Here is a 17684-nt window from a genome sequence, read left to right as displayed (position 1 = left end):
TGATGACAAGTTGAAAGAAAGGCCAGCAGATAGCCAGTGGCGTCAGGCTTCCTAATACACTACTGAAGTGTACCGTTCACATGTAGGAAAAGTGTGCTACAGCCTGCCTGGATGTGTGACCTATGTGGAGATCTCCTTCTCCCATATCTTTCTCGTGACCTATTCTTATCAGGATGGAGTCTACTCAGGGTGGTAGCTGTTGTAATGACAGTAACACATAAGGCTTAATATGGAAGAGAAGCCTGTCTGGCCAACCTACCTCAACTAGTTGATACAAGGTCTTTAAATTGTGCTCTTAATGAATGTAGCTAAAAAACAATTTACTGCTTTCCCAGAAACATATATATATATCTCCACACACACACACACACAAAAATGAGGGCTAATTCCCCGTCCAGTCCACCACATTCTTACCTTTTACCTTTACTGACCCTGCTCAAAAGTTCAATGCAAACCTTTGTTCTCTGCTGCACATTTCTCATTTACTGAACACAGTTGAGTCATTTTTCTCCTTTGAATCTCAAAATTTTCAAAAGTTGGGCCACAGATTTCCAGGAAGAATTTCAGATCTGGATGGGAGTGAACAGATTTTAAAAACTGGAGGAATGGCAATTTATATATTTGCAATTTACCTCGATACTCTGCTGTGACAGCAAGGCTTAGAAAAGAGATGCACAGTATTGCTTGTGAATACATGGAATTAAAAAGAAAACATCACAAAGTAAAAGAGTAAGAGAAATTTATTTTTGCTAAGAATATCAATAACTTCATTTACACAAACTAAGTGACCATTAATATTTTTATTTATTTAAATAAAGTCATGTTTATGCACAAAACCACTGCAAAATAAGCTAGCAAACACACAAGAAAACTGTACTAAAGACCTAATTAAATTTGCTTCCATGCTAAAAAATCACACTAAAGAGGCATTTGAGATAGATGTCCAAAGTTCTTAATGTTCTACTAGACATAAGTTAAATGACTTCTAACTTTGTGAAAACTGTAACAAAAGCCACACAGGAAAAAAAAAAAAAATCACTTAAAGCCACGTTTCCTCACAAGATTTTAAGCAGTCTGTAATGTCAAACTCACTAACACTGATTTGAAACTTTGGCTTATGCTCAAAACAAGCATCCATTTTCAAAGTAGCCAGACTGTTTTCCATTTTGTTTATACTTTTGATAAAGTTGTGCTCATCTCAGTCTGGTGAACTGAGTAATACAACATGCAGACTGACAAGTGCTCATTAAGACAGCAAGACACTGTCACAAGTGTGCTGCTCTTTTCTTAAAAAGAAGTGCTAAAAGGATGCAAGAAAACATGCTGAACCAAAGCTGAGAGATGGCTGGCTCTCGGTGATTAAGTAGATATAATGCAGTCGGTAGAATTATGCCCAAGAATGAAGCAGGAAAAAATTTGGTGCAAAAACTTAAGCACTTACTCCTCGTGTGTATTGTAGGATACTGGAGTCAAGCTAGCAGCTCCACAATGTGGACTGAAGGCATGGCCTCTCTAACCTATGGCACATCTTTACTCAATTGTTGGGTTTGTATTCCACTTAAGGCTGTAACTTGACTGAGGCTCATGCTGTTCAGTCATAATTAATTTACCTTCCCTTCTTTTTAAGGGGAAGATAGGGAGGAAAAATTAGAGGTTTCCCCCCCTGCTCTACTTCCCTTTGTAATTAGCTTATACCGTTGAGTCTTATCAAACCACAGAGAGCAAGCAACAGAACGTATTTTTAAACGGAAGCTTTTCCTGCTGCAACGTTCAGCTTACATCGGCAGCTGTGATCAGCTTAATTTCTGTATGAATAACCGGGTGTGCCTTCCTGTCCTTAGCTCTGCTGACGAACGGATGGAGAAGGGCAATGCCAGACTGTTATCAGTGAAGGACAAAAAACTTTTTTGGGGCGACAATAAGTGATTTTAATTCCATTAGGAAATAGATCATGTACAGACACTCCTGATCAAAGGGCACCTGGTATGGCAGGTAGCCAGCTGGTCTACGGCCTACTGCTGGCAGCAATCTTTGCACAGCTCTAGGTCCATCTGTCTGATGTGGCACTGAGAGGGGGGTTAGAAACCAGCAGATAGAAAACACTATACTTAACTAAGTAAGAGAGACTGAGCAATTTTTGGAAGGAAGTTACATTAAAATGAAAATTATTTTGGTCACGTTATAGATTTTAGAGCGTTATGAGTCAACTACTTGTGTGTGGTTCCTATGGCGTACAAAATACCCGACGATAAAATGGCATATCCAAAATACAAATAGAAGAAATGCTTCTCCGGCACTAGCCTAGGGAGGCAATTTTCCAAAACTGACAAAACCTTGTTGCACAAATTGGGCAGTGAGAGAGGCCTAGAAACCACGGTCCAGGCAAGTCTCTGAGCAAGGCCGCCGGCCTAGCACTGGAGCTCTTCTTCGCTCTCGGGAAGCCGGGTGCCAGCGAGAGAGCTCTGGGCGCTGGCGTGGGCTGTGGAGCTGAGAACTTCTTCAAAACTGCCCCCAGTGTGACTTGTGCCACCAACCTTGGTCTGAAACAAGGCAAAGAAAGAACAGCAAGTTCCTCTCCTCGCACTGTAGCGAGTCCCATTTGCATTTCACCCCATGGCCACAGAGGGCTGGGAACTGTTTAAAGCAGGCAGAGAACATGGGTGGTGGTGTTTTTTTGTTTGTTTGTTTTTCTTTTTCTTTTTAAAAAGAACAAAGCTATACAAGAAGTTAAATAAAGCAACCCCTTTCCTCCACCAGCTTTTAAACGTCTCAGCCACAATCGTCAAATCTGTCCAGAATTACCATAAACCTTAAAGAACTGTCCCCTAAGTAGATTTGAATTTAGGATCCTATATCATGCCAGTGACCTTCGTGTGGTTCTTTACATGAGCACCTCACACTTGTTTTCCTGTTTTTTCCAGTTCTGCACAGGCTGAATAAGGGGTGGGTATTAAAATTAACTGGTATATATACAGCGTTTTTCTGGGAGAAAAAAAATCGAATTACATTAACGGGTATGACTGTGCTCACAAGTCATCTACTTTCAAAATGCTAAAGTTTGCTGAACTGGTAAATATAAGAAGTAAAATAAAAAATAAAAATAATAATAATAATAAAAAAATATGGCTGAAAGTCTGAAATACAGTTTTCCTAAACAAGAAAAAGCTTTACCTAAATATTTGGAAACGATGAAGACTATAAGAGGAGACAAAGCAGGTTTGATTGGGTTGTCTCAGTAAGAGAGCATTCTTTTGTGGTTTTGTCTTGCTGACAAGCCTGATCTAAGTTGATTCATGCCTGAGAATAGGACAGAACTTTCCACTCCATCCTAGAACTGCAGCAGGAGTTAAAGAAAAGATGGCAATTTTCCAGATTACCAGCCACCAAATGCTTAGGAAGATTATTTTAATTAAATGAACACTGTGTCCTAAGTTTCCGAAGGGTTAATCCCATGTAATCCTTTGTTTCATCAGCTAGCACAGGAGCTCGCCTGGTTTGAAATTTCAATAAAATACGGTAGTAGAATGCTCAACTATTTCCTCTGACAGTTTGAGTCACAATTATTAAAAGTTCCTGTCTCAAGAGGTAAGTGTCTATCCATTCTGTAAGTCAGCACAGCGGCTGACTAGAAAGTATCAGTTTATCCTTGATTTTTTCCAGTAACAGAGTAATATATGTATATATATAGATAAATGCTGGTAGGCCCAGAACTTGCAATGAAAATGCAGCCACTGCCTAGTAAAGCTGTTAAGTTTTCATGGCAGAGCTCATGACTGTTTCCTAATTAAAATTCTCCACAAAAGTAACATTGATTCAAACCGATCACAGTGAACGTGAAGGTAGAGACTATTCCTGCACTATTTCAAATGATTCCAATAAGGTGCATCTAAATTTGGGTACCTAAAAACTATTAATGAAGTTTCATTTTCTGTTTGCATTTCTGCCTACTCTTCCATGAGAAAACAAGAATGACACAAGTCACTTACTGAATGCTTCTGGCCAACACCCCAGTATTCACAACAAACATTTAGTTCATCAGCATTCTGATTTTCAGAAAAGTTTAAGAATCAGGCACCCAGTTCCTGTTGATTTCCACGGGAAGGTAAACTAATTCACTCTCCTAAGAAAGCTGCAATCCAAAATCCACTATCAAAAGCAAATAAAATCTAATTAGAAGTTTGACTTCTAAATGAATTAAATCTGAAAGCCAGTTTTCACTGACCACAGAACACTATAGGACACTGAAGATCTGAAGCTAATATGACCAAAAATAAAACAAATATATATACATATATAAAATGCTGCTGCTAGTCTCTTTTGCCGAAAGCCTCTCTAGAACGTTCTCCACTTTTTCAGATCACAGGAGGACCCTAGAATTGGAAGGACAGCCTATACTTTTCCCTCATAGGACTTCCTCAAGTCCTCAGAAGCCTCAGAAGAGAGGAAAAAGGATGAACAGTTCTGAGACATTCCCAATTGTTCACAGCCTGTGTTGGTGGCACCCTAGGTCCATGACTCCATCTTCCTTCCTCCATTTGCCCAAAGAAATGAAAGAAAGAGAATACAGGCAGAAAATATTTGAGAAAATGTCAGTGGGTTTGCCAATAAAGCTGGACAATGAAATGGAAGTTGCATGGAATGCAGAAGCTGACTTTAGACTCCAGACATTTTGTTTTGTCTTGTTTAACTAAAGATTCCGTGAAAGGGGATCTAGGAGCACCCTGCGCACCTGGCAGGATAAGGGCTGGCATGACAAGGAATTCCTCCAGAAGAATGCCTTGGCTCAATCAGCAAAATACGATCAGGCTCCTCAAGTAAATCACTGTGAGAAGAAATGGTCTTCAGAGCCGAGCAGTTTGAATCAGATTTTCCTCTTTCTAAGTGACACATGGAAACAGACACCCCACCCCACCCCTGATGCAGAAACAGCATCACTCACAATTCTCCTTTAGCCCTCAAAGCAAGGTGAAAAGGCTTTGGGCTGCCTTCTCACAGGTTAGCCATAACTGTAGGAAGAATGGATTTGTGGAGACTGGAGGAGTCCAAAAGCAAGCTTGGGAGCTAAATGTACTGACAGCACTAAAAGCCCTAGAGTAGGTTTAATGACTGAATGACTAAAAGAAAGTGCTGCACTTCTTCAACAAATTTTCTTCTAACTGACAAGTGGTGGAAAAAAAAATATTCCACTTCAGACCTGAGGTGTTCCAGTGAGCTGCATCCCTTATCTAAATGGACATAAGTAGAAGGAACACAAAACCATAAGCAAGTGATAACACCCAGCTGCAACAGGCAGGAATTCAGATCTTTCTAGCTGTGGCACCCCACTGCAAGAATGGCTTTTCTTACAAGGAGATCGCGTGTAAAAAGAATTTTCAGCTAAGGTTGAAAGAATGAACACGAATGTGTATAAAGGTACTGAGCTCAGTCCCCAGAGGTCAGAGTTTTGTTCTAGCTCTGCCACTAGACTTCCTTGGGATGCTGCCTCCCCCCTTGGAATGATGTTTCTGTCTCTGACAGGGTGCAATGGAGATGCCATCACCCTACATTATCATGACTTAAAGCTGTCAAAGCAGACTATCTCCTAATAAAAGTGAACATGAAAAAGCTGAAAATGATAGTGCAGCTCAGCACTCTTTGATGCACATGCTGATTTAGGAACGTGAAAATAAATCAAGTTCTCTACTGCTCTGTATTTTCCTTAGACACTGACTGGCAAATATTACCTGCTATATGATTTCACAGAGGTTTGGAAAGACAGACCTTGACCGTGCACCTGCTGCTTCGGTTCTAGTGGTAATTTGCATTTTATGTAACAAGGAATGCCCCTTCCCCGGTGGATGGCCATCTTCTTGCCACTTTAATATTGTACAAATTGTAATGCCTGCTGACATTAATCCAGTGTTGTCAGTTCCCCACAAAATGAGGTGATACATTTGGCCCTTGATCACTAAGAGACTGTACGTAAAATGTTAGAATCTTTCTATAGCAGGAAAATGCCATTTTGTGGGCACACTTATCAGATGAATAAGAACCATCAGGGGACAAAAACTCTTGTTCCCACTTTTGATGCAAGTTTGCCATTCTCTGTCCTGCCTTAACAAGTGTTATTAGTGATGCCTGGCAACTTTCTCATCAGATGTTTCTGTCCCACAGCACATATGTTAATATGGTTCTGGAATTTTAAATACAGATAAAACATTGAATCAGAGAGAAAATGGACACCTGCATTAAGGAAAGACTACTTCAGTGCTGAGAGCATAAGTGGTATGACAAACCAGAGCTACATGATAGCTCCCACACCAGCTGAGTCAGGGGCACTCAGTGAGTACATCTCTAGCGCTGCAAGCAGAGTAGCTCCAGCCAGGACTTCAGTTCAGTCTGTAGACAAACAGCTGTGTCTGCCTGGCATGGCACAGCACAAAGCTCATGAGACCACGCTGCTTTCAAAACTGGACCCTGCGTCTCCACATGGCTCTGCCTCACACAGCACAATCAACCGTGGTTACACTTGAGATGTCTCTTCTTTCCACTTCAATATGGCCATATTTTTGGCATTTTTGAGACTGCTCGTTTACTTTGGCAGGCAACAGAAGTAGCTTCACAGCAGTAAAGCAGAGAAAGAAGATTTTTCTGATTTGTTTTCACTTTCTAATAGTGCTTCTGAAGTTGCATGATATTTGCATGAAATTCTTGATTCAACAGCAAATTCAATCACCTTCCTGTACAAAGGATAGGGACAACTAAGCTGTCACACTTCAAGCATAGCCATATAACTCAGTCTTTAACCGTTACCTTAAGGCTTGTGACAGTGGTCTCAACCTTCTCTTCGAACGACTTGAAAGTTGGAGAATTCCTAAGAGAAAAAGAAAGTTGAAGCAAGTCAGTTGTAAACTTAATGAGGTAACCTCACAATTTCTTCAGTTTTCACCAAGCAACAACGGACCAAATGAAGGCTGGCTGGCAGCACAGACCTGTAGACTGATAGCTTATGAACAGTCGCAAAAGCAGAACCTGCCTAGTAACTGAGACCAAGCAGTGACAGGCCTGCCCATCCTCTGATACATTTTATTATGCTCTCAGAAGGAAGAACCAGAGAACAATGGCCTAAATGTTCCATTTCTATAGTTTTATCTATTTTTGCTTTGCCATAGTGCAATTAACAATTTTTTTCTTCTGATAAGTTTATAATTAATATGACTAAAAAGATGGTTGTTCAAACTTCAACATTGCAGAGGCTATGATGATGGAGATTAAAACTACATAGGAAGTGGGTCCCAAATGCCTTTGAGGAACCTCGCCCCCATCTGTGATATTGTGACCTAGGTGTAAGCTGTTGCTTTCAAAGGAAGACTTTAGGGAGGCTGTGTTCCTAGCGTGTCTGTCTAACAAAGCTAAGCTTTGCTTGGCCTTCACTTCCCGTTGAAAAGAACACAGCTCTGCTTGTGGGAGAACTGTGAGCTGAACATATCTTAAGAAGAGCAACAGCTGTGATTTTCCTTCTTAAAGCATGTGACATACTTGGTTTGCTAGCTTGCCTTACAACCTCATTCTTTTCTCCATTACTTGAAACATAGCTTCTCTCTCATTTTAAATGCATGCAACTTTTTTTTTTTTGCATTTCTTCCTGCAGGCAGAACACACTGACCACAACTATTATCTGTCTTAATATTATGAACATAACATATACACTGTTCTAATGTTCTCAATTACAGCAAGCTTTGTGCTTCATGATTAGTGAAGAGTCTGCACTTCAGAAACTGCTGTCCAGCAGGCTTCCTCTTATACTTTCTTCACCAAACAAAACAAAAAGATGTCAGGAACTACCTTTCCCTGTCAGGTGCTCATCCATACACCTGTGCCATCCATGGGGAATGGCAAACATATGCAGCAGCCTATGGTTTACTCTGCAAAATGATGAAGCCAATGGCTGCTAAAACTTGCATGTTCCTGTTTGCATGCACTGGGAACTTATCAAGAGCATGGTAGTGACCTCTATTTCTGCAAACACATTTACATCATATCCCTCATCAGATTAGAGTTAAATTGACTCTAATTTAAGGACAGGGCAAGCAGAAGCCAGTTGGAAAAACAATGCAGATTTACTTTTGTTTGCTGTTAAAGGGTCAAAGGGTCTCTGCTGAAGGGTCAAAAGGACCCTTCAAGAAATTGTTTTATGATTTCTGTTTGACCCATGGGTCACTCTGGTGAGTGTTTGCCTTAAACTATTCACCTGCCAAAGCTGAACGAAGTGGCATCCATTGTGTGGTTAGGAGGTTTGTTTTCCTCATACGCTTGGCAGGGAGCCAGAATATTAATATATTTAGAGACTGGGAGGATAAAAAGGAAGCTGGATCCTAATTTTATTGAAAACAGTAAGAGCTTTACTTGAAGAGGCATTGATATTTGGCAACAGTCAAGTAAAGCATGATTATAGCCATTAAAATATAGAAAGCACTCATAAAATCCCTGCATAGGAGCATGATCCAAAGCTGCTGGAGTGGAAAGCATCGCTGACATTAATGGGCTTTGGATGATGTTCTAGAGACAGCAAAATAACTGAATTTCAGATTCAGTAATACAAATCCGATAACACTCAACTACCCAAATACATCTCAGAACTGCTCCATTTATTCAAAAGATCGAACAAGAGGTTAAGCAGTTAACGCAATTAAAAAGAAAAAAAAAAAAGAAAACCACAGACGGCCAGTCCTACAGACCTTATCTACGTGAATAACCTACGTGAATAACCTTAATTGATTGAAGCCATCTGACTGAGAAACTGCATTATTAGGATCAAGGTATGCAGTTCCCCCCTCATTACAATGCTGAACGTCAACATAGTGAGCACAATATGGGTAGCATATTACCTCATTGCAGGCATGCTTATGGAATGGCGAATAGAGTAACTGTGGGATGAAAGCAAAAGATATGGAAAAAAAGCTGTAAAATCCAGTTTGCAAAAAGATCACAATATACTGTTTTTATTTTTTGAATATAACTATTTTTAAAGTTCACATAAGAGTACTGGCACTCCACTCCCGATGGCAACAGCTTGTCAAACTTACCTGTGAATTCCAGCTCACATTCAGCACTGAAGATCTTGCCACCACACTGTCAGGTCAACTGAACAGCAATTGCATAGGGCTCAAAGAATAATGAAGTTCCTGGCAATATCCGTTTAAAGGACACAGAACCAACCCCGCTATCTACACAGACATGCAACCTACAACAGAGGAACGGAAAGCTACCTTCATGGTCCTCAGTCACAGACAATAAGCTTTGTGCTTGGTGAATGCAGCATGCTTCAGGTCTGTGAACCTGATCAGAGCTGGTTCAAAGCAGTAGATAGGCAGGCAACTGCCTGCTTCTGTTGCATGTAAAATGCATATAGCCAAAATGGACAGTACTAGCCCCCAGTTTGTATAGCCTAACACAAGAGGTTTTTTCAACAGAGAAGCAAGCAAGCCACTCAGCTGTAACAGTTTCCTATCTCTTCTGGGATCACCAAGCATAGAAAGCACTGTTCTCCAAAGCTCTCATCCACCTCTCCTTGCCACGCTCTTTTCTTCCCTCCTCAGACTTCCCAGCAGTGTGTGTATCAGGATGTTGGAAGGCAGAGGATGGAGTCTCTACAACACTCAAAAAATCTCCTAATCCTCTTCTGCACCTCTACCCCTGCAGCTGGCTTCCCATCCTAACCTCTTGACTTAACTAGCCACATTCTTCTACCTGAGCCACCAAAGTCAAATCTGCTGTCCTAATTTCACTACTGCTGGGAAGCATCAACACTGTTCTGAACAGTCTTTATTTGAAGTGCAAGAACTGTCCGTAACTACATTTACATCTGAACATTATGAGTAAGTTGCACACTGCAAGAGTATGTGCTGTTTCCAAAATTCATGTGTGGCTACTTTCAGTGTTGAGTGACAGCTGCAGCTTGGTCTGATTGAAAAAAGTAAGAGCGTTAAGGGACAGCAACATTTGGCGGCAATCAAGCAAAGCATGATCATAGCATTAAAAATGAGAGCTCTCATATAAACAGCACGTTTGTTCTAAACTATACAAATTCAGAGAGGCACTGTGTTGATAAATACACAAAAGCAATTTATTTTTTTTTTTTACAGATTCAGGGCGGGGGGAGCTATTTGGCAAGAAGGTGCGACAGAGAGACTTATACGAACTGTTTTCTGTTGTGTGCATGCCAAGCTTTTGCTAAACTCAGATAGACAGAAACTGACACCAGACAACACAGTTTTCATGTTCAATTTTTCACATCATATTTAAGATTTATGAAAAACTAGCCCAAACATTTCATGAGTGCAGATCTTTAACAATTCTAGTTAATTGAAACAAGCATGCTTGTCGTGTTAGTCTTATAACACATGATGAACAGGTAGAAAATAAGAGTTTGGAAGTATTTCAGCATACACTGCTCCTCTTCTAGCAGCAAAACATTTCAAATATAAAGCTCTGAATAAGAAGATTACACTGTGCCAAATTAAATTCGCACAGCTGAGAGATGGCATGTGACAGATGATCTGAATACTAAGTGAATATTTTACTAAGTTCATCTTTTAATTTCTTTAAAAAGGTGAGGATGCAAGTTGTAAGAATAGTGACAATACATATCATGTTTTACTGGAAACTTAAAATACTAATCTTTTTTAAAGACATCCCTGTCTGTGATGGTGAGGGATTTCAGGGGCTCAGTGCAGAGGCAGAGGACGGAGATCTTTCATGACAAATATTGCCAGATACTATGTTTTGTTTCATGTCAGAGTGAGATAATAAGGTCAATCTATACCACATTTTGAAGTTTTCTCAATGAAGTAAGAGCCCTCATTAGGACGACACTTAGCTGAACAGAGAAGTTCTTCTCAAGCTGCCCCATGCACTGGCAGCACTACCAGGCCAGATGGACTGCAGGCACTCAGGGCTGTTCAGCCTCTCTGCTGGGTGTACTGACGTAAAGCCAAACTGCGTATAGAATCTCTCAGTATACATAATTCATCATATGTCGAAGTGCTTTACAGCATCAGTATATTTAAGCTGCAAAAAATACAAATACCGTTTGTTTTTTTTTTAAATTAGGTTAAGAATCAGTCTTACCACTGGAAATTTCCCCAGGGCTGAAGACTTTTAAACAGTCAGCATGTAGGCTTCATGACTAATGTAATTTTGCTTATTGATGAGGCGGTAATTTTTTCTTTTAAATAAATCTTTATAAAAATGTGCTGGCTGAATAGAAATTTTGTGGTGTGCAGAGTTCCAACCTCTGACAGAAAATGATGGTTAAGAGAATGGTATTACATATAAGCAGGTTTGCCCAAGAGCATCTTTTGAATGCATTCATTATTTGAATTTGAGACTAATCTACTCAAGAGCAAGGCAAACATATTCTAGCCACGTTGTCCAGTCCTTTCCTCATTATACTCAACATGCTGTAAAAATGAGGCATTTCACTTTAAGTAGAAGATATTTTTATCATACATAACGAAGTTGAAAGGAGAGAGATTACTGTATTACATTCCATAAAACAAATCCTGTTAAATACAGAGGCAGTTTTTGAGGACAATAATGTGTCTTACCTAATTGAATGCGATCTTTGGTAGATGCACAAGAAAAGAAAAGCAAGAGTTAGAAGTATTATGAAAATGCAACAAAAATTTACATATGTATCTGTAGCATGCCAAACTGCCCAAGGAGAAAAAGAAAATCATTTGCATCCAAATCTTCTTGCTGGAAATCACACTAGGCTGTGGATCCGTTCAGATTCCTTCAAGGCAAGAATTTTCACACACTCCTTCACTACACACAGTTGTATATCCTCTTCATTAGATCAGATTTAATCAACGTTAACTGGTTTCCCTCTCAAAGTCCTACGTTACCCTCATTAAGGAGGAAGTACAGGCTAACTGGAAATTTACGTGTACATCAGCAAATGTCTTCCTCACTCCTCCCTCTACATTTTTTAATCATCTGAGTTGAGATAGATACAACGAAAAAATAAAAAACTTTTTAATTCCTAGAATTGCATTTTCTAAAATACCTCTTCCTTGTTTAAATTAGTACTTGAAACACTTCGACACTGTTTTCCAGCTCACAAGAAACTTAATGAAGGTAGCGGAACTGGGACAGTCACACTGATACGCAATATTTAAAGGATGTCATTAAGGTGCCAAAGTCAAGAAATGATGAGGCAGACAGCCTCTCCTTCATCAGTGTATTATTGATGTAGCCTTAATTAACGACCACTTCAAGGCAACACCTGCCTCATGCAGCGAGCCAGATAGGTGGCACACGCTTAATGAACATTCTTCAATAGTTATTCTTCACATCCTTTTCCAGTGCGTGGTGTGATGCATTATTTACTGCACACTATTCACACCGTGCTCTGAAGAAAAGCACGGATTTCTTCACAGGTATTTACAGGGCTCATCACCATGTACACATGCACTTCTCATACATATATGGATTTATCTCCACAACACGTTTCTGCCTAGAGCAGCTTCAGCAATACTGTTGCCAGTCATAACCTTCTTCTACTACCTGCTGCCTCCCAGTACCAGCCACCCCCTGCTCCATGCTAACACAGATATTTGCACAGCCATGTGATAAGGGAGTCTGTGTTACTGCAGAACTCTAAAAATCAGCATGACTGAAGGGGCAAGTGACAGTAGAAATGAGAGAAAACAGCTGTTTCACCTGTCACCAAAAGAAATGCTTAGGAAATTACATTTTGAAACAAGATAATATCATCATCTCCTTTAGAGGGGATATTAAGAGACACTGAGGTTTAAGGATGATAGCTTGGTGTATGACAGCTACATATTTCAGGGAATTTAGCTCTCAGTGACTTCAGCAACAGTTTTTAAGTGTCCGGAGCACCCCTAGGTGATGGAAATGCACAAAGAAAAGGCACAGCAAGCATCCGCTCCCACAGCACTAAAACAGGTTAATGATTCCTGAGCCATCTTCAACAGATATTGGCCTAACCTGCTTCTAAAAACATCCAATGAGAGAGATTTCACAGCCTTCAGAAGTAACCTGTGCCACTGCTCAGTTTCATAGCTGAATGTTTTCCTGAACTTGCACATAAAACTTACTACATTACTACATTCTCCCTCTTCTTTCTTTATTCAGTCCCATTTTTCTATGCCAACTCATTCACACACTGTCCCTGGCTGTATTTTCTGAAGCTCTGAATATTGCTGCGTTATTTCTCCACATTTCTTACAGTTCACGTGCACACCCTGCACTGCCCTGGATACTCCAGCTGAGACCTTATCTGAACTGAGCAGAGCAGAGCAATCCTCCCCCAAATCTTGTAGGCAACACTCCTGTGGAAGCTTGAATTAAGTTTGTAGTAGCAAAAGTAGCATGACAACATTGAATTGTGTCACATTTGCAAGCCACTAGCCTAGCACGTACTAGGCCCTTTTCTGCAGAGCCAGTGCCCAGCTGGCTGGTCTGTACTCACCTTCTCTGTGTTTGATTTTTTGCCCTCTGTCAATACAGTACCTTACTTTCCTTCATCAGTTTTTATTTCAGCATTTAATGTTGAGTTCTACTCCTGCTGTCTAAAGTTGCCTGGATTCCCTCCCACTGCAGTCATCTTGGGGTTAAGTGCATACATGATGCCATCACCTAAACCAGTAGTGAAAGTGCTGAAGAGCAACAGACTCAGGACAGATACCTGCATAATCCTATATTATGATGAGACCTCTTCCCTATTCCCTGAATGTAATTTTCAGCTCCCTATGCCCTCTTCCTGCTAAAACAGTAACACTATCCTGTGCCTCCACTCCATCCTCTACTACAGGTGGTGCCAGTTCAAAATAATCTTGACAAACCCTTTTTTGCTTTTGTCATTGTGCTTTCTTCTAGATGCTTAGAAGGCAACAGGTTAATTCTTTCCTCCAGTATCTGGTTTGCATTTCCAGAACTTCCCTTGTCCCTTTCCAGAGGGATGAACTTTGCTTTCCTCCACCCCTCTGGGACCTCCTGTGCTTTCTCTGTTGGCTCCAGTCTTCTCTGAGAGGCACATTCATCTGCTTCATTCACACCACCAAGCTCTTCCTGACTGTCCTCTGTCTCCTTCCACATGTCCCTTTCAGCTGCTGGCAGCACTGAGGAATTATATTACCTTCATTCATTTTCAGAGTTTGCTTATCTCAGGCAACGAATTTGAAAGAGGTCTGCGTGATCATGTAATTAAAGAGAATGTATGAGACAACTGAATGAAGGATGTATAAGCAGTATAACTGCTGACATCCTAATCTGCATGCATGCCTTTGTTAGCTTAGTCTTTAAATGCATTTACTTGGATAGTAATGTAAGTGGTAGTGTACATATAGTAGTAATGTATGTAGTTTCCTTATTTATTTTTTCTTCTTTAAAAGAAAACAAAAAAAAAATCAGAAATTCTCCCACTTGGTATGACGACTTGTTTCTAGATAAGCCATAAGCAGATCTGAAACTCTTAGACCCACACAGACAGCTGTAGAGTAGTTCAGTAGTATTGCAGGACAAGATCCAAAGTTCACCATTATGTAAAGGAGCTGGGGGTAAAGACCCTCAGCCACATATCACATCTGCTCAACACAGCAAGAGACATGTTGAAATGTAATAACATGTTGAAATGTGTAACCTCTGCTTCTTAGAGATCTAGGCCCACATTGCTGCCCTATGAGTGACCTGGGACTCCCCTCTTCTCCTTTGTCTTCCTTAACCATGTCAGAAAATGTTCACAGAGATGATAAGAGCTGAGAGTGGAAGGCAAGAAAAAAACCTGATGGCATGAGAATGACTGTAAGCTCTTTCAAAACTGTCACCACCCCAGGCAGGGGTAAAGGCCAAACACATCAGACTTCTCAACATATGAGGAATTACGATGATCATCTGGATTTTAGAAAGCAGTTTCAAGTGTCCATTCTGAACAAAAGCAGAACAGGGATTAGCATCTGGATGCCACTGGTGAGCATCAGCCTTAATGCCTAAACAATAGAATTAAGCCAGAATCTGATGTGTGTTTAAACCAGCATTAAGGGAAGGGTTCATGATAATCCATATGCATGATCACTGAAATAAAATTGTATGGATTAGCAAAAAAGCAAACAATGAAACAAAGGATGCGTGCCTCCTTACAGCTTATTCCTCCAACCATGGCTAGCGCTGGAGTGGGAGAGGAGTAGAATTTAAACACGGCCATTTATGTGATAACATTTACAGTGTGACCCCTCACAGAACTGAACCTGCACCAAGATCTTCCACCAGTTTCATTACCGGGGTGAACATACAAAGCGTTACTCCAGACTGAGGCTGTTCAGCAGATGTAGAACGTCCGGTTCATGCCATGCTTTATGTAACACGGGGACACTGGCTATACTGCTTGCTTCTTCATTGCCATGTGTCAAGAAAGCTCTCATAATTGAAAACCTAACTAAAAACAGCATGCTTCCACAAAAAATGGCAGTGCTAGTAAGTTCAAATTTTCCTGAAAAATGTTTTAAGGTAATCATTTTGATCAAATTAAGCTACTAGAAACAAGCTTCTCAATTAATCAAAACATTTATGGACTTAGCTTCTACTTTGAGCCCTTGGCTAAAGGGCTAATGAGTTAAATACCACCCATCTGCTTCCCATGTGCTAGTCAGAAGTGTGATCACCATGGGGGTAGGGGCTGGCATTGATAACTAGGTGAAAGAAAGCAGCCATTAAGGGAAATATTAAAGGAAAAATGTCATTTATTATGGTGAAAACATTTCTGCCTTTGGAGAAATCTCACATACTATGCAAAGCACAAGCAATAGGACCTGAGAAGTACTAAGTTGTTAGTCATCCTTCCCTCCAGCACCAAGAACCAGTGTTCTAGGTATTTGCACACCAACTCTTTGAGCACTGCTGTAGGATCCAAAGCATTGAAGCAGCAGCAGAACCTGTTCACTGAGCATTGGCCTTGTCTTTGTTATATGAGGAAGTGTTAGGAAGAGCACAAGACAAAACAGAATAGATGTGTGCCACATGCCACTTCTCATCATGAATTTCTCAAAAATACACAATACAACTGTGAAAAAAGGGAAGGCAGTAAGAAGAAACAGAGGCAGAAAACAGTATTGTGAAAACAACTCATGCAACTGGAACCTCAGCCTGGAAAGAGGGAACTGAACAACATGATAAAACCTCAGGGAATCGTTAATGACATGAAGGACAGCAGTAGTACTACAATATTTCAATATTTCTCACAATAGAAGAGCCAGAAGGCAAAGTAAAGACCAAGTAGATTCAAAATAGGGAATGAATGAATGAATAAACACACCTCACACACCTCTTTATCACATAACTATCTGTTAATCTGGAGGGACATGAGGTGTTATGAATGTCAAAAGCTCTTGCAAGTTAAATAAATAAATAGTAAGTTTATGAAGAACAACCTGTCAAAGACTTTTAAATGAAAGCTTCCACCTCTGTTTCAGAAAATTTTCAGCTTAGATTGCTGGATGCCAAACAAATGTACCAGGAAAATGTAATTGCACATTTTTTTACTTTTATAACCTTTCCTAGGCATATACTATCAATATCTGTCTAGCTTTATTAAGTCAAAAAGTTCTTAGCTTATGTTCATAAACTGGTTGTAAGTCACTCAATAGATTTCTATTTTAAACTGTAATGTGGAAAAAGACATTGTAAAGCAGATCATACCATGATGAAGTTTTTCCTTTTTTCACCTACACCTATAAAAACAGCAATAATTCTCTAGAGGGTGTGTTTAGCTCTATGTAAGAGGCAGATGTGACTCTAAAGATTCCTGAAGATTCAAAGTAAAAATGAGAGTGGTAAAAAATCCATTTGCATTAAAAAACAAGAAAGTATTTGAAATACTGTAAAATGGATTCACACAGTGAGAATTACCAAAAAGTGAATATATACCATTATTGTTAATAAATGAGACCCTAATTCTGCAGCTCAGACAGTATATTGTAGTTATTCAAGTCCATTTATTTCATCACAAAAAATAAATTCCCTGAAACACCTGAGACGAAATTCTATAATGCTGCTATTAAGCTGAAAACTTACGTGCTGATTTGCAGAGTACAATTTCTTCATTTATGTTTTCATTTTGAGGAACTTTAGATTGAACACTTTTAAAGATATACCAACATATAAAGCTCAGCTTTTAAGTTGTACTTAAATGGGAATTATTCCCCTCAATTCCTGTTATTTTCACTTTTTTTTCTTTTTTTTTTTTCCCCTATACAAACAGAATAAAAATTTGCCTCCTATTTTAGGAGGCCTGGACTATCAGAGTGAAGCTCAAAGGCAATAATCAAATGCCTTTCAGATAAGTAAAACATTGAAAGTTAAAAACACCTAGAAACAAATATATGGAAAGTATGCAGATAGTGAGAAACAGATAGAAGAAAAAAAAAAGAAAAGACAAGGGAGTAAGAGTTTCCTAAGTAACAAAGCCCGTCTTCAGGATGTGGTACTACTTTTGTTTTATCTTTTGTACACTTGAAAGAGCTGATATAAAATAGTCTGAAATGTTTATTTATTTATTTATTTAATATTATTTATCTTTCCAGGAAGAGCTCCAAGGCAAGCTTGTTTTCTTCAGATGATTTTTGTCTCCAGAATCTATGTATGAATAAAACAGGGTTAATAAAGATCTAACTGCAGTATTT

At 39.6% G+C, this 17684-nt stretch overlaps 1 protein-coding gene across 12 annotated transcripts in view; it reads right to left on the bottom strand.

Annotated features, from left to right (window-relative positions):
• Window positions 1–722: 722 nt before the first annotated feature.
• The window catches only part of TPD52L1 (TPD52 like 1), a 54228-nt gene continuing 37266 nt past the window's right edge, over window positions 723–17684 (bottom strand). For 8 of the 12 annotated variants that reach the window (XM_083828062.1, XM_083828066.1, XM_083828058.1 and 5 more), the window contains 4 exons: window positions 11589–11603; window positions 8868–8906; window positions 6793–6853; window positions 723–2540 (listed from right to left, as the gene is read on the bottom strand). In XM_083828062.1, the coding sequence (XP_083684188.1) occupies window positions 2409–2540; window positions 6793–6853; window positions 8868–8906; window positions 11589–11603 (247 nt within the window). In that variant the 3' untranslated portion in view covers window positions 723–2408. The other 4 variants (XM_083828063.1, XM_083828061.1, XM_083828064.1 and 1 more) reach the window with 3 other exon arrangements.

Source organism: Anser anser, assembly GCF_964211835.1.
Source record: "Anser anser genome assembly, chromosome: 3".
NCBI classification, from domain to species: Eukaryota; Metazoa; Chordata; class Aves; order Anseriformes; family Anatidae; genus Anser; species Anser anser.
The sequence above is the reverse complement of the archived record's forward strand: the minus strand, read 5'-3'. Positions and strand labels throughout refer to the sequence as shown.